At 49.0% G+C, this 25,000-nt stretch overlaps 1 protein-coding gene across 1 annotated transcript in view; it reads right to left on the bottom strand.

Annotated features, from left to right (window-relative positions):
• Positions 1 to 25,000, bottom strand: part of LOC116358849 (general transcription factor 3C polypeptide 1-like) — an 83,834-nt gene that overhangs the window by 1,225 nt on the left and 57,609 nt on the right. The window contains 12 exon segments of the mRNA XM_031811092.1: positions 7,219 to 7,574; positions 10,329 to 10,399; positions 10,402 to 10,493; positions 10,555 to 10,606; positions 12,105 to 12,588; positions 13,659 to 13,871; positions 13,873 to 13,987; positions 14,704 to 14,825; positions 14,827 to 14,941; positions 18,865 to 19,013; positions 19,508 to 19,812; positions 20,419 to 20,483. Of these exon segments, the coding sequence (XP_031666952.1) occupies positions 7,219 to 7,574; positions 10,329 to 10,399; positions 10,402 to 10,493; positions 10,555 to 10,606; positions 12,105 to 12,588; positions 13,659 to 13,871; positions 13,873 to 13,987; positions 14,704 to 14,825; positions 14,827 to 14,941; positions 18,865 to 19,013; positions 19,508 to 19,812; positions 20,419 to 20,483 (2,139 nt within the window).

The following is a 25,000-nucleotide window of genomic DNA, read 5'->3' as shown; positions in this document are numbered from 1 at the left end:
GACCAGCTACGTTATTGAGGTAGTTTGACTGTAAAGGGCTGTTGTACTCATGGTTTCATTAAGCCCTCGGCCGAACACCTCAGAAGTACATTCTGACCAGCTACGTTATTGAGGTAGTTTGACTGTAAAGGGCTGTTGTACTCATGGTTTCATTAAGCCCTCGGCCGAACACCTCAGAAGTACATTCTGACCAGCTACGTTATTGAGGTAGTTTGACTATAAAGGGATGTTGTACTCCTGGTTTCATTAAGCCCTCGGCCGAACACCTCAGAAGTACATTCTGACCAGCTACGTTATTGAGGTAGTTTGACTGTAAAGGGCTGTTGTACTCATGGTTTCATTAAGCCCTCGGCCGAACACCTCAGAAGTACATTCTGACCAGCTACGTTATTGAGGTAGTTTGACTATAAAGGGATGTTGTACTCCTGGTTTCATTAAGCCCTCGGCCGAACACCTCAGAAGTACATTCTGACCAGCTACGTTATTGCAATAATTAACTGATGAATAAAGTAGAATGATTTTGAATAAATAAAAGTCTCTCCTCATTGGGTAGAGTAATTCCACGACATCGGACTCCTATACAGGAGAGCGGTCTCATTCAGCTACGTAGCTGGCTAGATCATGCACACACCTTCAGCTACATAGCTGGCTACAGAACACACACCTTCAGCTACGTAGCTGGCTACAGAACACACACCTTCAGCTACGTAGCTGGCTACAGAACACACCCCTTCAGCTACGAAGCTGGCTACAGAACACACCCCTTCAGCTATGTAGCTGGCTACAGAACACACCTTCAGCTATGTAGCTGGCTAAAGAACATACACCTTCAGCAACGTAGCTGGCTAAAGAACACACACCTTCAGCAACGTAGCTGGCTAAAGAACACACACCTTCAGCAACGTAGCTGGCTACAGAACACACACGTTCAGCTACGTAGCTGGCTACAGAACACACACCTTCAGCAACGTAGCTGGCTAAAGAACACACACCTTCAGCAACGTAGCTGGCTACAGAACACACCTTCAGCTACGTAGCTGGCTACAGAACACACACGTTCAGCTACGTAGCTGGCTACAGAACACACACGTTCAGCTACGTAGCTGGCTACAGAACACGAACCTTCAGCTACGTAGCTGGCTACAGAACACCCACCTTCAGCTACGTAGCTGGCTACAGAACACACATCTTCAGCTACGTAGCTGGCTACATCACGCACACACCTTCAGCTACGTAGCTGGCTACAGAACACACACGTTCAGCTACGTAGCTGGCTAAAGAACACACACAAAAGGCAAGGTACACTAACACACACACCTTCAGCTACGTAGCTGGCTACTTCACACACACACCTTCAGATACGTAGCTGGCTACATCACACACACACCTTCAGCTATGCACCTGGTTACAAATCAAACCGTAATTGTCACATGCACCAAATACAACAGGCGTTTTGGTAAGGGATTGTTTATCAATGATGACTAATTATGTATACATTTCAAATCAGGACTGACTCATCAGAATACTATTATGTTACTGTATATGTACTAATCAGAATACTATGATGTTACTGTATATGTACTAATCGGAATACTATTATGTTACTGTATATGTACTAATCAGAATACTATTATGTTACTGTATATGTACTAATCAGAATACTATTATGTTACTGTATATGTACTAATCAGAATACTATTATGTTACTGTATATGTACTAATCAGAATACTATTATGTTACTGTATATGTACTAATCAGAATACTATTATGTTACTGTATATGTACTAATCAGAATACTATGATGTTACTGTATATGTACTAATCAGAATACTATTATGTTACTGTATATGTACTAATCAAAATACTATTATGTTACTGTATAGATGTCTGAATTGTATTTGAATCCTAGTACTGAATATAATGTGTGTAATTATAATCAAGAATTAGAACAAAGACTGTCTGTTCCTTATCTACACAGGGAGTCCTTGGCCTGGTTGTAAATGATCTAAACCGATGAGGGAATGATGTAGGAAGGCCTGTGAACTATAATGACTTCATTTTCAGTTTATAACCTGTTGTAAATTGTATCATGTTCAGTGCTCTCGAGAATAAACTCTATTGCCTTATTTTGAGACTGGTCTCCGCCCATTTTATGCAAATAAGTATCTTACAAATCCTTAGAAATGGGCGGAGTGTATTAATTGAATTGGTTAATAAATATATAGGAATTTAAATCCTCTAACAACCTTCCAGTGAAATGCTGACTGACAAGCCTTTAACCAACAATGTGGTTTAATTGTTTAATTGTTTAATTGTTTACCCCCCCAAACAATAGGAAATAAAAGTAACAAATACAGGACGCACACAAAGACACACACACACACCATCAGCTATGAACCTGGTTACAGGATGCACACAAAGATAAGGTACACCAACACACACACACACACACACACACACACACACACACACACACACACACACCATCAGCTATGAACCTGGTTACAGGACGCACACAAAGACAAGGTACACCAACACACACACACACCATCAGCTATGAACCTGGTTACAGGACGCACACAAAGACACACCAACACACATACTAACCCTCCAACACACTGATCTACACAATCCAATTGAACTGTTTATTTGACAGGATCTTGACATTATAAGACAGTAAACTACTAGCTAGTATAGCAGGCTGTGAATAAAGACCTGAACCCCTGGCCTGGTCTCCCTCTCCCGTAGCTGGCGTCTGGAGAGGGGACACCTGACAAGGTAACGGTGACACTCCGCTGGGGACACCTGACAAGGTAACGGTGACCCTCCGCTGGGGACACCTGACAAGGTAACGGTGACACTCCGCTGGGGACACCTGACAAGGTAACGGTGACCCTCCGCTGGGGACACCTGACAAGGTAACGGTGACCCTCCGCTGGGGACACCTGACAAGGTAACGGTGACCCTCCGCTGGGGACACCTGACAAGGTAACGGTGACCCTCCGCTGGGGACACCTGACAAGGTAACGGTGACACTCCGCTGGGGACACCTGACAAGGTAACGGTGACCCTCCGCTGGGGACACCTGACAAGGTAACGGTGACACTCCGCTGGGGACACCTGACAAGGTAACGGTGACACTCCGCTGGGGACACCTGACAAGGGTAACGGTGACACTCCGCTGGGGACACCTGACAAGGTAACGGTGACCCTCCGCTGGGGACACCTGACAAGGTAACGGTGACCCTCCGCTGGGGACACCTGACAAGGTAACGGTGACACTCCGCTGGGGACACCTGACAAGGTAACGGTGACCCTCCGCTGGGGACACCTGACAAGGTAACGGTGACACTCTGCTGGGGACACCTGACAAGGTGGTAACGGTGACACTCCGCTGGGGACACCTGACAAGGTAACGGTGACACTCCGCTGGGGACACCTGACAAGGTAACGGTGACACTCCGCTGGGGACACCTGACAAGGTAACGGTGACCCTCCGCTGGGGACACCTGACAAGGTAACGGTGACCCTCCGCTGGGGACACCTGACAAGGTAACGGTGACACTCCGCTGGGGACACCTGACAAGGTAACGGTGACACTCCGCTGGGGACACCTGACAAGGTAACGGTGACACTCCGCTGGGGACACCTGACAAGGTAACGGTGACACTCCGCTGGGGACACCTGACAAGGTAACGGTGACACTCCGCTGGGGACACCTGACAAGGTAACGGTGACACTCCGCTGGGGACAGACTGGTTGAATCCACGCTGTTTCCACGTCATTTCAACAACGGAAATCTACGTGATGAAGTTTAATCAACATGGAGAACTGATTTCGAAAAGCTGATGTGACACGGTTCAAATACTTGTTGATTTTATTTTTTTATTTCACCTTTATTTAACCAGGTAGGCAAGTTGAGGAACAAGTTCTCATTTACAACTGCGACCTGGCAAAGATAAAGCAAAGCAGTTCGACAGATACAACAACACAGAGTCACACATGGAATAAACAATAAACAAGCCAATAACACAATAAACAAGTCAATGACGCAGTAGAAAAAAATCAAGTCTATATACAGTCTGTGCAAAAGGCATGAGGAGGTGGGCAATAAATAGGCCATGGGAGCGAAGATTTACAATTGAGCAGATTAACACTGGAGTGATAAACGAGCAGTTGATGATGTGCAAGTAGAGATACAGTTGGGCAAAAGAGCAGTAAAGTAAATAAAATGCAAACAGTATGGGGATGAGGTAGGTAGATTGGGTGGGCTATTTACCAATAGACTATGTACAGCTGCAGCGATCGGTTAGCTGCTCTGATAGTTGATGTTTAAAGTTGGTGAGGGAGATAAAAGTCTCCAACTTCAGCGATTTTTGCAATTCGTTCCAGTCACTGGCAGCAGAGATCTGGAAGGAAAGGCGGCCAAATGAGGTATTGGCTTTGGGGATGATCAGTGAGATACACCTGCTGGAGGGCGTGCTACGGGTGGGTGTTGCCATCGTGACCAGTGAACTGAGATAAGGCGGAGCTTTACCTAGCATGGACTTATAGATGACCTGGAGCCAGTGGGTCTGGTGACGAATATGTAGCGAGGGCCAGCCGACTAGAGCATACAGGTCGCAGGAGACGGGTGGCATAAGGTGATTTGGTAACAAAACAGATGGCACTGTGATAGACTGCATCCAGTTTGCTGAGTAGAGTATTGGAAGCTATTTTGTAGATGACATCGCCGAAGTCGAGGATCGGTAGGATAGTCAGTTTCACTAGGGTAAGCTTGGCGGCTTGAGTGAAGGAGGCTTTGTTGCGAAATAGGTTACTGAACCAGCAACAGGGCTGGTTACTGACCCAGCAACAGGGCTGGTTACTGACCCAGCAACAGGGCGGGTTACTGACCCAGCAACAGGGCGGGTTACTGACCCAGCAACAGGGCGGGTTACTGACCCAGCAACAGGGCGGGTTACTGACCCAGCAACAGGGCGGGTTACTGACCCAGCAACAGGGCGGGTTACTGACCCAGCAACAGGGCGGGTTACTGACCCAGCAACAGGGCGGGTTACTGACCCAGCAACAGGGCGGGTTACTGACCCAGCAACAGGGCTGGTTACTGACCCAGCAACAGGGCTGGTTACTGACCCAGCAACAGGGCTGGTTACTGACCCAGCAACAGGGCTGGTTACTGTACCAGCAACAGGGCAGGTTACTGACCCAGCAACAGGGCTGGTTACTGACCCAGCAACAGGGCTGGTTACTGACCCAGCAACAGGGCTGGTTACTGACCCAGCAACAGGGCTGGTTACTGACCCAGCAACAGGGCTGGTTACTGACCCAGCAACAGGGCTGGTTACTGACCCAGCAACAGGGCTGGTTACTGACCCAGCAACAGGGCTGGTTACTGACCCAGCAACAGGGCTGGTTACTGACCCAGCAACAGGGCTGGTTACTGACCCAGCAACAGGGCAGGTTACTGACCCAGCAACAGGGCAGGTTACTGAACCAGCAACAGGGCTGGTTACTGAACCAGCAACAGGGCTGGTTACTGAACCAGCAACAGGGCTGGTTACTGAACCAGCAACAGGAAGTTATTCAGATGTATTGAACAGGTCTGGTTACTGAACCAGCAACAGGAAGTTATTCAGATGTATTGAACAGGTCTGGTTACTGAACCAGCAACAGGAAGTTATTCAGATGTATTGAACAGGTCTGGTTACTGAACCAGCAACAGGAAGTTATTCAGATGGATTGAACAGGTCTGGTTACTGAACCAGCAACAGGAAGTTATTCAGATGTATTGAACCAGCAACAGGAAGTTATCCAGATGTATTGAACCAGCAACAGGAAGTTATTCAAATGTATTGAACCAGCAACAGGAAGTTATTCTGTGTCCATGTTGACAAACCACAAAACAAAGGGACTTGTTCTCTTTTAAAAAATTAAAAACTAAATAACTTGTTTCATCTTAGATTTTTAAAAAAGCATCACGAGTCTCATTTCACGATTTGAATTTTTTATTAAATCACACATTCAAGAAAACAATAACGAAACTGAAATGAAACCATAACAGGTTTTCCCCAATGAAAGGACATCTAAGATGTGAAACTAATTCCCAGAGATCTGTGTCACTACAACTGAAACTAAACATCTTTTTTTATTTTTATTTTAGCTAAAATCTAATCTTGCTGTCCGGTAAGAGAGTCAGAACGAAAGACCTTGGGTTAACCACTGTGAAGAAACTAGTTGTTTTAACTCCTGGGCCTATTAATCGTGATCAAGTAAAACTCCCGTCCCCTAGCAGTCCTGGTGTGTATCCACTAACAACTCAATGGAACCAAACAGAATCATAGGGAACGAAACAGACAGGGACTAACTTTCCTTTTTCACAATACTTTCAAAAACTTTCATTTTTTTTGTTGCAAAACATTTTCAGTTGCACAACGTTATGTCTATGTTATGTTTAGTCATGTTATGTTATGTTGTTATGTTATGTTTAGTCATGTTATGTTATGTCTATGTTATGTCTATGTTATGTTATGTCTATGTTATGTCCATGTTATGTCTATGTTATGTCATGTTATGTCTATGTTATGTTATGTCTATGTTATGTCCATGTTATGTCTATGTTATGTCATGTTATGTCTATGTTATGTTATGTCTATGTTATGTCCATGTTATGTCTATGTTATGTTATGTTATGTCCATGTTATGTCTATGTTATGTCATGTTATGTCTATGTTATGTCTATGTTATGTTATGTCATGTTATGTCTATGTTATGTTATGTTAGTCATGTTATGTTATGTCCATGTTATGTCTATGTATGTCTATGTTATGTCTATGTTATGTCATGTCATGTCATGTCATGTCTATGTTATGTCATGTTATGTCTATGTTATGTCTATGTTATGTCTATGTTATGTCTATGTTATGTCATGTTATGTCATGTTATGTTATGTCTGTTATGTCATGTTATGTTATGTCTATGTTATGTCTATGTTATGTCTATGTTATGTCTATGTTATGTTATGTCTATGTTATGTCTATGTTATGTCATGTTATGTCTATGTCATGTTATGTCCATGTTATGTCTATGTTATGTCTATGTTATGTCATGTTATGTCTATGTTATGTCTATGTTATGTCTATGGCCTAAAAATGTTTCACTACAGCGTGGCACTAAAGAATTATAGCACCCAGATCAGTTTAAACTCCAGTCCTTACTGTTTGTTCTCATGTTGTGCGAACTGGACCCACTGGTTCCAGTTGTTTTCATGGGGTAAAACCTGTCCTAGACGCAGACAGCAGTCGATGGTCGGCTCATAGAACACAGTGGTCGTCTCAGCCGGTCTGACCCCCGTCTCCTCCAGCCTCACCCCCGTCTCCTCCAGCCTCACCCCCGTCTCCTCCAGCCTCACCCCCGTCTCCTCCAGCCTCACCCCCGTCTCCTCCAGCCTCACCCCCGTCTCTCCCTCTCTCTCCTCCCCCACCATGAGGACGGCGGCTGGACGGGAGAAGAGGGAGGGTTTGGGACGTCTGGTCACGTACTTCTTCTTGATACAGCCCAACTCAACGAGGGCCTGAGGGGAGGAGAGAGGAGGAGCAGAGGAGGGACAGGGAGAGGAGCAGGTGCTGTGAAGGAGCGGGTGCTTAGTTACATTACATTACTTACCTTTCCTCTGTTGTATTTACTTATCTTTCGCCATTTTAAATGCAACAATCGCCATTCAAAAATAATATTTTCTAATGAACTCAACCTTGAAGTCAATGATCAGCTGATCTAGTCTACATCCCAGCTGATCTAGTCTACATCCCAGCTGATCTAGTCTACATCCCCGATGATCAGCTGATCTAGCCTACATCCCAGCTGATCTAGCCTACATCCCAGCTGATCTAGCCTACATCCCAGCTGATCTAGCCTACATCCCAGCTGATCTAGCCTACATCCCAGCTGATCTAGCCTACATCCCAGCTGATCTAGCCTACATCCCGACGATCAGCTGATCTAGCCTACATCCCAGCTGATCTAGCCTACATCCCAGCTGATCTAGCCTACATCCCAGCTGATCTAGCCTACATCCCAGCTGATCTAGCCTACATCCCAGCTGATCTAGCCTACATCCCAGCTGATCTAGCCTACATCCCAGCTGATCTAGCCTACATCCCAGCTGATCTAGCCTACAACCCAGCTGATCTAGCCTACAACCCAGCTGATCTAGCCTACATCCCAGCTGATCTAGTCTACATCCCAGCTGATCTAGCCTACATCCCAGCTGATCTAGCCTACATCCCAGCTGATCTAGCCTACATCCCAGCTGATCTAGCCTACATCCCAGCTGATCTAGCCTACATCCCAGCTGATCTAGCCTACATCCCAGCTGATCTAGCCTACAACCCAGCTGATCTAGCCTACATCCCAGCTGATCTAGTCTACATCCCAGCTGATCTAGCCTACATCCCGATGATCAGCTGATCTAGCCTACATCCCAGCTGATCTAGCCTACATCCCAGCTGATCTAGCCTACATCCCAGCTGATCTAGCCTACATCCCAGCTGATCTAGTCTACATCCCAGCTGATCTAGCCTACATCCCAGCTGATCTAGCCTACATCCCAGCTGATCTAGTCTACATCCCAGCTGATCTAGCCTACATCCCACTGATCTAGCCTACATCCCAGCTGATCTAGCCTACATCCCAGCTGATCTAGCCTACATCCCAGCTAGATCTAGCCTACATCCCAGCTGATCAGCCTACATCCCAGCTGATCTAGCCTACAACCCAGCTGATCTAGCCTACATCCAGCTGATCTAGCCTACATCCCCGATGATCAGCTGATCTAGCCTACATCCCAGCTGATCTAGCCTACATCCCAGCTGATCTAGCCTACATCCCAGCTGATCTAGTCTACATCCCAGCTGATCTAAGCCTACATCCCAAGCTGATCTAGCCTACATCCCAGCTGATCTAGCCTACATCCCAGCTGATCTAGCCTACATCCCAGCTGATCTAGTCTACATCCCAGCTGATCTAGCCTACATCCCAGCTGATCTAGCCTACATCCCAGCTGATCTAGCCTACATCCCAGCTGATCTAGCCTACATCCCAGCTGATCTAGCCTACATCCCAGCTGATCTAGCCTACAACCCAGCTGATTAGCCTACATCCCAGCTGATCTAGCCTACATCCCGATGATCAGCTGATCTAGCCTACATCCTCCCAGTCCAGCTGATCTAGCCCCCCTACATCCCAGCTGATCTAGTCTACATCGCCAGCTGATCGAGCCTACATCCCAGCTGATCTAGCCTACATCCCAGCTGATCTAGCCTACATCCCAGCTGATCTAGCCTACATCCCAGCTGATCTAGTCTACATCCCAGCTGATCTAGCCTACATCCCCGATGATCAGCTGACTAGCCTACATCCCAGCTGATCAGTCTACATCCCAGCTGATCTAGCCTACATCCCAGCTGATCTAGCCTACATCCCCGATGATCAGCTGAAATGGAATAGGTTTAATATTGGGGAATGCTGTTGAATGGAATGAGGTTTAACTATTGGGGAAATGCATGTTGAATGGAATGAGGTTTAATATTGGGAATGCTGTTGAATGGAATGAGGTTTAATATTGGGGAATGCTGTTGAATGGAATGAGGTTTAATATTGGGGAATGCTGTTGAACGGAATGAGGTTTAATATTGGGGAATGCTGTTGAATGGAAATGAGGTTTACTATTGGGGAATGCTGTTGAATGGAATGAGGTTTAATATTGGGGAATGCTGTTGAATGGAATGAGGTTTAATATTGGGGAATGCTGTTGAATGGAATGAGGTAAAAATATTGGGGGAATGCTGTTGAATGGAATGAGGTTTAATATTGGGGGAATGCTGTTGAATGGAATGAGGTTTAATATTGGGGAAATGCTGTTGAACGGAATGAGGTTTAATATTGGGGAATGCTGTTGAATGGAATGAGGTTTAATATTGGGGAATGCTGTTGAATGGAATGAGGTTTAATATTGGGGAATGCTGTTGAATGGAATGAGGTAAACATTTTGGGAATGCTGTTGAATGGAATGAGGTTTAATATTGGGGAATGCTGTTGAATGGAATGAGGTTTAATATTGGGGAATGCTGTTGAATGGAATGTGGTAAACATTTTGGGAATGCTGTTGAATGGAATGAGGTAACATTTTTGGGAATGCTGTTGAATGGAATGAGGTTTAATATTGGGGAATGCTGTTGAATGGAATGACGGTAAAATATTTGTATATATATTTTTAGCAGCTGCCCCACCAAAGGTCTGTGCACGGCCCTGGTGTGGTCGTCGTTCCTACCTGCACGAGGTCCAGTACCACCACTGGCTGCAAGACCCCTCTGTAGTGTTCCAGTAAGACGTGTTCTGGTAACCGGGCCGGGTCATGATGTGGTAGAGGACAGCGTCCAGCATGCCTTTACACACCGGCCTGTTCAGACTGCCGTCCACGATACGCCACGGACGACTGACGACGACACGTCACACACGCCGCCGCTGTCGTCCTCTTCCTCGCGCAGTCCGCTGGCTTCACCATCCTCTTCCTCGCTAGAGATGAAAATGGCTTCTTGCCGTCGCCCTCTGAGGAAAATAAAAACACGATGAAACAAACCGGTGAACAGATCGGGGGGTCAGCTGTAGTCTGGTTAACGGGGGTCAGCTGTAGTCTGATTAACGGGGTCAGCTGTAGTCTGGTTAACGGTGTCAGCTGTAGTCTGGTTAACGGGGTCAGCTGTAGTCTGGTTAACGGGGGTCAGCTGTAGTCTGGTTAACGGGGTCAGCTGTAGTCTGTTAACGGGGTCAGCTGTAGTCTGGTTAACGGGGTCAGCTGTAGTCTGGTTAACGGGGTCAGCTGTAGTCTGGTTAACGGGGTCAGCTGTAGTCTGGTTAACGGGGTCAGCTGTAGTCTGGTTAACGGGGTCAGCTGTAGTCTGGTTAACGGGGGTCAGCTGTAGTCTGGTTAATGGGGGGTCAGCTGTAGTCTGGTTAACGGGGTCAGCTGTAGTCTGGTTAACGGGGTCAGCTGTAGTCTGGTTAACAGGGTCAGCTGTAGTCTGGTTAACGGGGGTCAGCTGTAGTCTGGTTAACGGGGTCAGCTGTAGTCTAGTTAACTGGGTCAGCTGTAGTCTGGTTAACGGGGTCAGATGTAGTCTGGTTAACGGGGTCAGCTGTAGTCTGGTTAATGGGGGTCTGCAGTAGTCTGGTTAACGGGGTCAGCTGTAGTCTAGTTAACTGGGTCAGCTGTAGTCTGGTTAATGGGGGTCAGCTGTAGTCTAGTTAACTGGGTCAGCTGTAGTCTGGTTAACGGGGTCAGCTGTAGTCTGGTTAACGGGGTCAGCTGTAGTCTAGTTAACTGGGACAGATGTAGTCTGGTTAATGGGGGTCAGCTGTAGTCTAGTTAACTGGATCAGCTGTAGTCTGGTTAACGGGGTCAGCTGTAGTCTGGTTAACGGGGGTCAGCTGTAGTCTGGTTAACGGGGGTCAGCTGTAGTCTGGTTAACGGGGGTCAGCTGTAGTGTGGTTAACGGGGTCAGCTGTAGTTTGGTTAACGGGGTCAGCTGTAGTCTAGTTAACTGGGTCAGCTGTAGTCTGGTTAACGGGGTCAGCTGTAGTCTGGTTAACGGGGGCAGCTGTAGTCTGGTTAACGGGGGCAGCTGTAGTCTGGTTAACGGGGGCAGCTGTAGTCTGGTTAACGGGGTCAGCTGTAGTCTGGTTAACGGGGTCAGCTGTAGTCTGGTTAACGGGGGTCAGCTGTAGTCTGGTTAACGAGGTCAGTTGTAGTCTGGTTAACGGGGTCAGCTGTAGTCTGGTTAACAGGGGTCAGCTGTAGTCTGGTTAACGGAGGTCAGTTGTAGTCTAGTTAACGGGGTCAGCTGTAGTCTGGTTAACAGGGTCAGCTGTAGTCTGGTTAACGGGGTCAGCTGTAGTCTGGTTAATGGAGGTCAGTTGTAGTCTGGTTAACGGGGGTCAGTTGTAGTCTGGTTAACGGGGTCAGCTGTAGTCTGGTTAACGGGGTCAGCTGTAGTCTGGTTAACGGGGTCAGCTGTAGTCTGGTTAACGGGGTCAGCTGTAGTCTCACCTGTGCTCTGTTCTGTCTCAATGGTAGATGATGGTTCCTCTTGTACCCTCTCTTCTTCTTTCTCTTCCTCCTCCTCTCTCCTCTTCATCCATCTCTCCTCTGCAGTCTCGTTCCTGTCTTTCTCTTCAGGCTGCATCTTCTTCCTCTCCTCCTCCTCCTCCTCTTCCTCCGGTGTCTCCTCTCTCTCCTCCTCCTCCTCCGGTGTCTCCTCCCTCTTCTCAACCTCCTCTTCCACCATCAGCGTTTCTCTTCTCCCTCTCTTACTACGTGGTTCCTGCTCTCTGGGGACCACCATTCTTCTCTTGCGGAGGAGGGGGTTGTGGTGCTTTCTGTCTCCAAAGGCAGAGGCTCCTCGCTGGGCTTGGTGTGGCCGGTCTCTCTGCCTCTCTGTGGAGGTCAGTAGCCAGGGCTCAGCGTGACTCAGTAACACCAGACGCACTGAGCTCCCTCCCACCTCCAACACCAGCTCTTCCTCCAGCAAGTCCTACAGCCAATCACAGAGGAGAAAATTGACACATGAACCAATCACAGAGCAGAGGTACCTGTATGCTCTGTTTCAGTGTGTCTCTACCTGTACGTTCTGTTTCAGTGTGTCTACCTGTACGTTCTGTTTCAGTGTGTCTACCTGTACGTTCTGTTTCAGTGTGTTTCAGTGTGTCTCTACCTGTACGTTCTGTTTCAGTGTGTCTCTACCTGTACGTTCTGTTTCAGTGTGTTTCAGTGTGTCTCTACCTGTATGTTCTGTTTCAGTGTGTCTCTACCTGTATGTTCTGTTTCAGTGTGTCTCTACCTGTATGTTCTGTTTCAGTGTGTCTACCTGTATGTTCTGTTTCAGTGTGTCTCTACCTGTATGTTCTGTTTCAGTGTGTCTCTACCTGTATGTTCTGTTTCAGTGTGTCTCTACCTGTACGTTCTGTTTCAGTGTGTCTCTACCTGTATGTTCTGTTTCAGTGTGTCTCTACCTGTATGTTCTGTTTCAGTGTGTCTCTACCTGTACGTTCTGTTTCAGTGTGTCTCAGTGTGTCTCTACCTGTACGTTCTGTTTCAGTGTGTTTCAGTGTGTCTCTACCTGTATGTTCTGTTTCAGTGTGTCTCTACCTGTACGTTCTGTTTCAGTGTGTCTCTACCTGTACGTTCTGTTTCAGTGTGTCTCTACCTGTACGTTCTGTTTCAGTGTGTTTCAGTGTGTTTCAGTGTGTTTCAGTGTGTTTCAGTGTGTCTCTACCTGTATGTTGTGTTTCAGTGTGTTTCAGTGTGTCTCTACCTGTACGTTCTGTTTCAGTGTGTCTCTACCTGTATGTTCTGTTTCAGTGTGTCTCTACCTGTATGTTCTGTTTCAGTGTGTCTCTACCTGTACGTTCTGTTTCAGTGTGTCTCTACCTGTACGTTCTGTTTCAGTGTGTCTCTACCTGTATGTTCTGTTTCAGTGTGTCTCTACCTGTATGTTCTGTTTCAGTGTGTCTCTACCTGTACGTTCTGTTTCAGTGTGTCTCTACCTGTATGTTCTGTTTCAGTGTGTCTCTACCTGTATGTTCTGTTTCAGTGTGTCTCTACCTGTATGTACCGCTGCAGACCTCTGGTACGCCCGTCTCTCGGGTCGGCCAGGTGTGTGTGTGATGTCACCAGGTCCCGCCTGTCCAATCCGAAGGCTCCGTGTCTCTCCAGCGTTGCTCTGAGCTCTGCCACAGCACCAATGTCCTCTGGGCTATACCCTCTCTGAGTCACCAGACGCCCCTCACACACCTCTACGGAGGAGGAGGGGGAGAAGGGGAGGGGGGAGGAGGAGGGAGAGGAGGAGGAGGAGGGATGGGCTCTGAGGGAATGGGAGAGTAAAGAGGGGAGGAGAGAGGGACCGTGTCTGGAGAAGTCTATGGGAGGAGAGTCTGAGAGGAGGAGAGAGAGATGAGGGAGGGGAAGAGAGAGAGGAGGGAGGGGAAGAGAGATGAGGGAGAGAGGAGGAAGAGAGATTAGGGAGAGAGGAGGAAGAGAGATTAGGGAGAGAGGAGGGAGGGGGAGAGAGATGAGGGAGAGAGGAGGGTGAGGGAGGGGGGAGAGAGGAGGGAGGGGGAAGAGAGAGATGAGGGAGAGAGGAGGGTGAGGGAGGGGGGAGAGAGGAGGGAGGGGGAAGAGAGAGATGAGGGCGAGGGAGGGGAAGAGAGATGAGGGCGAGGGGAGGGAAGAGAGAGATGAGGGCGAGGGGAGGGAAGAGAGAGATGAGGGCGAGGGGAGGGAAGAGAGAGATGAGGGCGAGGGGAGGCGAGGGAGGGGAAGAGAGAGATGAGGGCGAGGAGGGGAAGAGAGAGATGAGGGCGAGGGAGGGGAAGAGAGAGATGAGGGAGAGAGGAGGGCGAGGGAGGGAGAGAGAGATGGGAGAGAGGAAGGCGAGAGAAGAGAATTCTTATGTGTTGTGTGTGTGTTTAGGTGTGTACCCTACCCTGGGTAAATAAACAGTGTGTGTACAGGTGTGTGTACCTACCCTGGGTAATAAACAGTGTGTGTACAGGTGTGTGTACCTACCCTGGGTAGTAAACAGTGTGTGTACAGGTGTGTGTACCTACCCTGGGTAGTAAACAGTGTGTGTACAGGTGTGTGTACCTACCCTGGGTAGTAAACAGTGTGTGTTACAGGTGTGTGTCGTAGATGTAGTCTCATGGTACACGATTCCACCACGATACTATCGTTGGTGTTGAGGTTTCGGAGGTTGACGATCCCGGGGAACGCAGTATCCACGCATCATCAGGTACTTGGTGTGGGACGCCTTGTGAGCCCTCACCTCGATCCGACTCCGCCCCTCGTTCTCCTCTTCATCATCATCATCCTCAGCCAGCACTGAGATACTGAGAGAAGAGACAAAGAGAGAGAGAGACAGACGAGGGTAGAGAGAGAGAGAGAGAGAGAGAGAGAGAGAGAGAGAGAGAGAGGACAGATGGGGGCGGAGAGAGAGAGAGAGAGACAGACGGGGGTGGAGAGAGAGAGAGAGAGAGAGACAGACGGGGGCGAGAGAGAGAGAGAGAGAGACAGACGGGGGCAGAGAGAGAGAGAGAGAGAGAGAGAGAGACAGACGGGGGCAGAGAGAGAGAGAGACAGGCGGGGGCGGAGATAGAGAAAGAGAGACAGATGGGGCGGAGAGAGAGACACAGACGGCGGAGAGAGAGACACAGACAGGGGCAGAGAGACAGACGGGGGGCAGAGAGACAGACGGGGGCAGAGAGACACAGACAGGGGCAGAGAGACACAGACAGGGGGAGAGAGACACAGACAGGGGGCAGAGAGACACAGACAGGGGCAGAGAGACACAGACAGGGGCAGAGAGACACAGACAGGGGCAGAGAGACACAGACAGGGGCAGAGAGACACAGACAGGGGCAGAGAGACACAGACAGGGGCAGAGAGACACAGACAGGGGCAGAGAGACACAGACAGGGGCAGAGAGACACAGACAGGGCAGAGAGACAGACAGGGGCAGAGAGACAGACAGGGGCAGAGAGACAGACAGGGGCAGAGAGACAGACAGGGGCAGAGAGACAGACAGGGGCAGAGAGACAGACAGGGGCAGAGAGACAGACAGGGGCAGAGAGACGACAGGGGAAGAGAGACAGACAGGGGCAGAGAGACAGACAGGGGCAGAGAGACACAGACAGGGCAGAGAGAGACACAGAGCAGGAACAAGAGAGAGCACAGGACAGGGCCAGAGAGACAAGACAGGGGCAGAGAGACAGACGGGGGCAGAGAGGACAGACAGGGGGCAGAAGACACAGACAGGGGGGCAGAGAGAGACAGGACAGGGGCAGAGAGAGACAGACAGGGAACAGAGAGAGACACAGACCAGGAACAAGGAGAGACAGGAAGGGCAGAGGAGACACAGACAGGGGCAGAGAGACACAGATCAGGGGCAGAGGAGACACAGACAGGGGCAGAGAGACACCAGACAGCGGGCAGAGAGAAGACAGGCAGGAAAACAGGGGCAGAGAGACGACAGACAGGGGCAGAGAGGACAACAGACAGGGGCAGAGAGACACAGACAGGGCAGAGAGACACAAGACCAGGGGCAGAGAGACACAGACAGGGGCAGAGAGACAGCCAGACAGGGGCAGAGAGACACAGACAGGGGCAGAGAGACAACAGGGGGACAGGGGCAGAGGAGACAGCAGACAGGGGCAGAGAGACACAGACAGGGGCAGAGAGAGACAGACAGGGGCAGAGAGACACAGACAGGGGCAGAGACACAGACAGGGGCAGAGAGACACAGACAGGGGCAGAGAGACACAGACAGGGGCAGAGAGACACAGACAGGGGCAGAGAGACACAGACAGGGGCAGAGAGACACAGACAGGGGCAGAGAGACACAGACAGGGGCAGAGAGACACAGACAGGGGCAGAGAGACACAGACAGGGGCAGAGAGACACAGACAGGGGCAGAGAGACAGACAGGGGCAGAGAGACAGACAGGGCGTCACTAAATATGAGAATATGGAACAACACAATATGGACCTCCCCTACTTATTTATTTGGGAAGATGAAACTTGGAATTTGTCTCTATACTCCGGCATGGCGCCTCTATACTCCGGCATGGCGCCTCTATACTCCGGCATGGCGCCTCTATACTCCGGCATGGCGCCTCTATACTCCGGCATGGCGCCTCTATACTCCGGCATGGCGCCTCTATACTCCGGCATGGCGCCTCTATACTCCGGCATGGCGCCTCTATACTCCGGCATGGCGCCTCTATACTCCGGCATGGCGCCTCTATACTCCGGCATGGCGCCTCTATACTCCGGCATGGCGCCTCTATACTCCGGCATGGCGCCTCTATACTCCGGCATGGCGTCTCTATACTCCGGCATGGCGTCTCTATACTCCGGCATGGCGTCTCTATACTCCGGCATGGCGTCTCTATACTCCGGCATGGCGTCTCTATACTCCGGCATGGCGTCTCTATACTCCGGCATGGCGTCTCTATACTCCGGCATGGCGTCTCTATACTCCGGCATGGCGTCTCTATACTCCGGCATGGCGTCTCTATACTCCGGCATGGCGTCTCTATACTCCGGCATGGCGTCTCTATACTCCGGCATGGCGTCTCTATACTCCGGCATGGCGTCTCTATACTCCGGCATGGCGTCTCTATACTCCAGCATGGCGTCTCTATACTCCAGCATGGCGTCTCTATACTCCGGCATGGCGTCTCTATACTCCGGCATGGCGTCTCTATACTCCAATAATATGGATCTGGGGCTATAGGGGACTGGGGCTATAGGGGACTGTATAATAATATGGATCTGGGGCTATAGGGGACTGTCTAATAATATGGATCTGGGGCTATAGGGGACTGTATAATAATATGGATCTGGGGCTATAGGGGACTGTATAATAATATGGATCTGGGGCTATAGGGGACTGGGGCTATAGGGGACTGTATAATAACATGGATCTGGGGCTATAGGGGACTGTCTAATAATATGGATCTGGGGCTATAGGGGACTGTCTAATAATATGGATCTGGGGCTATAGGGGACTGGGGCTATAGGGGACTGTATAATAACATGGATCTGGGGCTATAGGGGACTGTATAATAATATGGATCTGGGGCTATAGGGGACTGGGGCTATAGGGGACTGTGTAATAATATGGATCTGGGGCTATAGGGGACTGGGGCTATAGGGGACTGGGGCTATAGGGGACTGTATAATAATATGGATCTGGGGCTATAGGGGACTGGGGCTATAGGGGACTGTATAATAATATGGATCTGGGGCTATAGGGGACTGGGGCTATAGGGGACTGTATAATAATATGGATCTGGGGCTATAGGGGACTGGGGCTATAGGGGACTGGGGCTATAGGGGACTGTATAATAATATGGATCTGGGGCTATAGGGGACTGGGGCTATAGGGGACTGTGTAATAATATGGATCTGGGGCTATAGGGGACTATATAATAACATGGATCTGGGGCTATAGGGGACTGTATAATAACATGGATCTGGGGCTATAGGGGACTGTATTATAATATGGATCTGGGGCTATAGGGGACTGTATAATAACATGGATCTGGGGCTATAGGGGACTGTATAATAATATGGATCTGGGGCTATAGGGGACAGTATAATAATATGGATCTGGGGCTATAGGGGACTGTATAATAACATGGATCTGGGGCTATAGGGGACTGTATAATAATATGGATCTGGGGCTATAGGGGACTGTATAATAACATGGATCTGGGGCTATAGGGGACTGTATAATAATATGGATCTGGGGCTATAGGGGACTGTATAATAACATGGATCTGGGGCTATAGGGGACTGTCTAATAATATGGATCTGGGGCTATAGGGGACTGTATAATAATATGGATCTGGGGCTATAGGGGACTGTATAATAATATGGATCTGGGGCTATAGGGGACTGTATAATAACATGGATCTGGGGCTATAGGGGACTGTATAATAATATGGATCTGGGGCTATAGGGGACTGTCTAATAATATGGATCTGGGGCTATAGGGGACTGTATAATAATATGGATCTGGGGCTATAGGGGACTATATAATAACATGGATCTGGGGCTATAGGGGACTGTATAATAACATGGATCTGGGGCTATAGGGGACTGGGGCTATAGGGGACTGTATAATAATCTGGATCTGGGACTACATGAGAAAAACTAATTTGGAGAAACAACTTTTCATTTTAGACAGAGAGAAAGAAGGAGCGCCAGAGAAACGGTGTGTAGTTGTGTAAGTGCAGGTGTGTGTGTACCTCTTAACCACCTCATTGTCCACCATGGTGCTGTCCAACACCACTATGTGTTCAGGTATGGAGACGTGGACTGACAGCAGACCCAGAGTCATCAGACTGAGACAGGCCAGAGTGGCGCCCCCCGGGGACTCCAGGGAGAACTGCAACATCTGGAGAACGCGTGATTTAATTAACGGAAAATTTATGAACTACGTTATCTTATACAGGTGATCTCATTAAACCCAATTAAACAGTGTGTGAACTGAACAGAGGAATCAGCATCAGAGCTAGAACAAAGTACATAGTGCCTTGCGAAAGTATTCCGCCCCCTTGAACTTTGCGACCTTTTGAAAAAATTTGCGCGCCCAATTTTTTCAGTTTTTGATTTGTTAAAAAGTTTGAAATATCCAATAAATGTCGTTCCACTTCATGTTTGTGTCCCACTTGTTGTTGATTCTTCACAAAAAAATACAGTTTTATATCTTTATGTTTGAAGCCTGAAATGTGGCAAAAGGTTGCAAAGTTCAAGGGGGCCGAATACTTTCGCAAGGCACTGTATGAAGACTGTTGCTGCTATGTTTAGGAAGTGGCACTGGCATTTTCAGCTTTGTAGAGGAAACATTTCACTCTCAAATACTACAAACCACAAGGGAACTAAACCCACCTCCATGAAATCCAGAGGGAGAGAGGGGTCAAGGCCGGGTGCTGTCCCCGACTCCGGCTCCTCCGTCTGGGTGAGAGGACAGGAGGCAGGGTCCCCGGAGGTAGACTCAACTCCATGGACGGTAAAAGACGAGACCTGTTCTTCCGCTTGGTTGTGGGCCGCGTTGTCCTCGTTCTCCTCCAATTGCTCGTTCTCTGTCTTCTTCCCTCTGTCTTCTGTCTCCATATCTTCATCTTTCTCTTTTTCTCTTTCCTTATCCTTCTCACTTCTCTCCTCCCCTCGCTCTTTCTCCGTGCCCACCTCCCCTCTCTCCGTGCCCACCTCCCCTCTCTCCGTGCCCACCTCCCCTCTCTCCGTGCCCACCGCCCCTCTCTCCGTGCCCACCTCCCCTCTCTCCGTGCCCACCTCCCCTCTCTCCGTGCCCACCTCCCCTCTCTCCGTGCCCACCTCCCCTCTCTCCGTGCCCACCTCCCCTCTCTCCGTGCCCACCTCCCCTCTCTCCGTGCCCACCGCCCCTCTCTCCGTGCCCAACTCCCCTCTCTCCGTGCCCACCTCCCCTCTCTCCGTGCCCACCTCCCCTCTCTCCGTGCCCACCGCCCCTCTCTCCGTGCCCAACTCCCCTCTCTCCGTGCCCACCTCCCCTCTCTCCGTGCCCACCGCCCCTCTCTCCGTGCCCAACTCCCCTCTCTCCGTGCCCACCTCCCCTCTCTCCGTGCCCACCTCCCCTCTCTCCGTGCCCACCTCCCCTCTCTCCGTGCCCAACTCCCCTCTCTCCATGCCCAACTCCCCTCTCTCCATGCTCTCCCTCTTCTCCATGCTCTCCCTCTTCTCCATGCTCTCCCTCTTCTCCTTCTCCTTTCCTTCGTGTATGAAGACCGTGGAAGGGTGGTTGTCTCCAGTCCCATTCTCACTCAAGGCCTGCATGAAGTCAAACACCTCTGTACACAGACCCGTGGGCAGACGCCATGTAAAACACCTACAGAAGGGAGGAGAGTGGGGGGAGAGGAGAGTGGGGGGGGGAGTGGGAGGTGGTGAGGGAGAGAGGAGAGTGGGGGGGAGAGTGGGAGGGAGAGGAGAGTGGGGGAGAGTGGGAGGTGGTGAGGGAGAGAGGAGAGTGGGGGGAGAGTGGGAGTGGTGAGGGAGAGGAGAGTGGGGGGAGAGTGGGAGATGGTGAGGGAGAGAGGAGAGTGGGAGGTGGTGAGGGAGAGGAGAGGGGGGGAGAGTGGGAGGTGGTGAGGGAGAGGAGAGTGGGGGGAGAGTGGAAGGTGGTGAGAGTGGGGGGGAGAGTGGGAGGTGGTGAGGGAGAGGAGAGTGGGGGGAGAGTGGGAGGTGGTGAGGGAGAGAGGAGAGTGGGGGAGAGTGGGAGGTGGTGAGGGAGAGAGGAGAGTGGGGGGGAGAGTGGGAGGTGGTGAGGGAGAGGAGAGTGGGGTGGAGAGGGAGGTGGTGAGGGAGAGGAGAGTGGGGGGGAGAGTGGGAGGTGGTGAGGGAGAGAGGAGAGTGGGGGGAGAGTGGGAGGTGGTGAGGGAGAGGAGAGTGGGGGAGAGTGGGAGGTGGCGAGGGAGAGAGGAGAGTGGGAGGTGGCGAGGGAGAGAGGAGAGTGGGAGGTGGCGAGGGAGAGAGGAGAGTGGGGGGGAGAGTGGGAGGTGGCGAGGGAGAGAGGAGAGTGGGGGGGGGGGAGTGGGAGGTGGTGAGGGAGAGAGGAGAGCGGGGGGGGGGGAGAGTGGGAGGTGGTGAGGGAGAGAGGAGAGCGGGGGGGGGGAGTGGAGGGTGGTGAGGGAGAGAGGAGAGTGGGGGGGGAGTGGAGGTGGTGAGGGAGGAGGAGAGTGGGGGGGATGAGGGAGAGAGGAGAGGTGGGGGGGGTGGTGAGGGAGAGAGGAGAGTGGGGGGGGGGGGGAGTGGGAGGTGGTGAGGGAGAGAGGAGAGTGGGGGGGGGGGGAGTGGGAGGGTTTGAGGGAGAGAGGAGAGTGGGGGGGGGAGAGTGGGAGGTGGTGAGGAGGAGAGGAGAGTGGGGGGGGAGTGGGAGGTGGTGAGGGAGAGAGGATGAGGGGGGGGGGGGCCCGTGGGGTGGGGGGTGGGAGGTGGTGAGGGGGAGAGGAGAGTGGGGGGGGGGAGTGGGAGGGTGGTGAGGGAGAGAGGAGAGTGGGGGGGGGAGTGGGAGGTGGTGAGGGGAGAGAGGAGAGTGGGGGGGGGAGTGGGAGATGGTGAGGGAGAGAGGAGAGTGGGGGGGGGGGTGGTGAGGGAGAGAGGAGAGTGGGGGGGGGGTGGTGAGGGAGAGAGGAGAGTGGGGGGGGAGGTGGTGAGGGAGAGAGGAGAGTGGGGGGGGGGGTGAGGGAGAGAGGAGAGTGGGGGGGAGTGGGAGGTGGTGAGGGAGAGAGGAGAGTGGGGGGGGAGAGTGGGAGGTGGTGAGGGAGAGAGGAGAGTGGGGGGGGGAGAGTGGGAGGTGGTGAGGGAGAGAGGAGAGTGGGGGGGGGAGAGTGGGAGGTGGTGAGGGAGAGAGGAGAGTGGGGGGGAGTGGGAGGTGGTGAGGGAGAGAGGAGTAGTAGTGTTATTACCCAGTAGTAGTGTTATTACCCTGTAGTAGTGTTATTACCCTGTAGTAGTGTTACTAAGCTGTAGTAGTGTTACTAACCTGTAGTAGTGTTACTAACCTGTAGTAGTGTTATTACCCTGTAGTATCTAGTAGTGTTATACCCCTGTAGAAGTGTTATTACCCTGTAGTAGTGTTATTACCCTGTAGTAGTGTTATTACCCTGCAGTAGTGTTATTACCCTGTAGTAGTGTTACTAACCTGTAGTAGTGTTACTAACCGGTAGTAGTGTTATTACCCTGTAGTATCTAGTAGTGTTATTACCCTGTAGAAGTGTTATTACCCTGTAGTAGTGTTATTACCCTGTAGTAGTGTTATTAACCTGTAGTATCTAGTAGTGTTATTACCCTGTAGTAGTGTTACTACCCTGTAGTAGTGTTACTAACCTGTAGTAGTGCTACTAACCTGTAGTAGTGTATTACCCTGTAGTAGTGTTATTGCCCTGTAGTAGTGTTACTAACCTGTAGTAACTAGTAGTGTTATTACCCTGTAGTAGTGTTATTACCCTGTAGTGGTGTTACTAACCTGTAGTAGCTAGTGGTGTTATTACCCTGTAATAGTGTTATTACCCTGTAGTAGTGTTATTACCCTGTAGTAGTTTTACTAACCTGTAGTAGTGTTATTACCCTGTAGTAGTGTTACTAACCTGTAGTAGTGTTACTAACCTGTAGTAGCTAGTAGTGTTACTACCCTGTAGTAGTGTTACTAACCTGTAGTAGTGTTACTAACCTGTAGTATCTAGTAGTGTTATTACCCTGTAGTATCTAGTAGTGTTATTACCCTGTAGTAGTGTTATTACCCTGTAGTAGTGTTATTACCCTGTAGTAGTGTTACTAACCTGTAGTATCAGTAGTGTTATTACCCTGTAGTAGTGTTATTACCCTGTAATAGTGTTATTACCCTGTAGTAGTGTTATTACCCTGTAGTAGTGTTACTAACCTGTAGTAGTGTTACTAACCTGTAGTATCAGTAGTGTTATTACCCTGTAGTAGTGTTATTACCCTGTAATAGTGTATTACCCTGTAGTAGTGTTACTAACCTATAGTAGTGTTACTAACCTATAGTAGTGTTACTAACCTATAGTAGTGTTACTAACCTATAGTAGTGTTACTAACCTGTAGTAGTGTTACTAACCTGTAGTAGCTAGTAGTGTTATTACCCTGTAGTAGTGTTACTAACCTATAGTAGTGTTACTAACCTGTAGTAGTGTTACTAACCTGTAGTATCTAGTAGTGTTATTACCCTTTAGTAGTGTTATTACCCTGTAGTAGTGTTAATCACCTATAGTAGTGTTACTAACCTGTAGTAGTGTTACTAACCTGTAGTATCTAATAGTGTTATTACCCTGTAGTAGTGTTATTACCCTGTAGTAGTGTACTAACCTGTAGTAGTGTTATTACCCTGTAGTAGTGTTATTACCCTGTAGTAGTGTTACTAACCTATAGTAGTGTTACTAACCTATAGTAGTGTTACTAACCTATAGTAGTGTTACTAACCTGTAGTAGTGTTACTAACCTGTAGTAGTGTTACTAACCTATAGTAGTGTTACTAACCTATAGTAGTGTTACTGACCTATAGTAGTGTTACTAACCTGTAGTAGTGTTACTAACCTATAGTAGTGTTACTAACCTATAGTAGTGTTACTAACCTATAGTAGTGTTACTAACCTATCAGTAGTGTTACTAACCTGTAGTAGTGTTACTAACCTGTAGTAGTGTTACTAACCTGTAGTAGCTAGTAGTGTTATTACCCTGCTAGTAGTGTTACTAACCTATAGTAGTGTTACTAACCTGTAGTAGTGTTACTAACCTGTAGTATCTAGTTAGTGTTATTACCCTTAGTAGTGTTATTACCCTGTAGTAGTGTTAATCACCTTAGTAGTGTTACTAACTGTAGTAGTGTTACTAACCTGTAGTATCTAATAGTGTTCTTACCCTGTAGTAGTGTTATTACCCAGTAGTAGTGTTATTCACCAGTAGTAGTGTTATACCCAGTAGTGTGTTATACCCTGTAGTAGTGTTAATAACCTGTAGTAGTGGTTACTAACCTGTAGTAGTGTTATTACCCTGTAGTATCTAGTGGTGTTATTACCCTGTAGATAGAAGTGTTATTACCACTGTATGTAGTAGTGTTATTACCCTGTAGTAGTGTTATTAACCTGTAGTATCTAGTAGTGTTATTACCCTGTAGTAGTGTTACTACCCTGTAGTAGTGTTACTAACCTGTAGTAGTGCTACTAACCTGTAGTAGTGTTATTACCCTGTAGTAGTGTTATTGCCCTGTAGTAGTGTTACTAACCTGTAGTGGTGTTACTAACCTGTAGTAGCTAGTAGTGTTATTACCCTGTAGTAGTGTTATTACCCTGTAGTAGTGTTACTAACCTGTAGTGGTGTTACTAACCTGTAGTAGCTAGTAGTGTTATTACCCTGTAGTAGTGTTATTACCCTGTAGTAGTGTTATTACCCTGTAGTAGTTTTACTAACCTGTAGTAGTGTTATTACCCTGTAGTAGTGTTACTAACCTGTAGTAGTGTTACTAACCTGTAGTAGTGTTACTAACCTGTAGTAGCTAGTAGTGTTACTACCCTGTAGTAGTGTTACTAACCTGTAGTAGTGTTACTAACCTGTAGTATCTAGTAGTGTTATTACCCTGTAGTATCTAGTAGTGTTATTACCCTGTAGTAGTGTTATTACCCTGTAGTAGTGTTATTACCCTGTAGTAGTGTTATTACCCTGTAGTAGTGTTACTACCCAGTAGTAGTGTTATTACCCTGTAGTAGTGTTACTGACCTGTAGTAGTGTTACTAACCTGTAGTATCAGTAGTGTTATTACCCTGTAGTAGTGTTATTACCCTGTAGTAGTGTTATTACCCTGTAGTAGTGTTACTAACCTATAGTAGTGTTACT

This window comes from Oncorhynchus kisutch, unplaced genomic scaffold (genome assembly GCF_002021735.2).
Source record: "Oncorhynchus kisutch isolate 150728-3 unplaced genomic scaffold, Okis_V2 Okis01b-Okis20b_hom, whole genome shotgun sequence".
Classification (NCBI taxonomy): domain Eukaryota; kingdom Metazoa; phylum Chordata; class Actinopteri; order Salmoniformes; family Salmonidae; genus Oncorhynchus; species Oncorhynchus kisutch.
The sequence above is the reverse complement of the archived record's forward strand: the minus strand, read 5'-3'. Positions and strand labels throughout refer to the sequence as shown.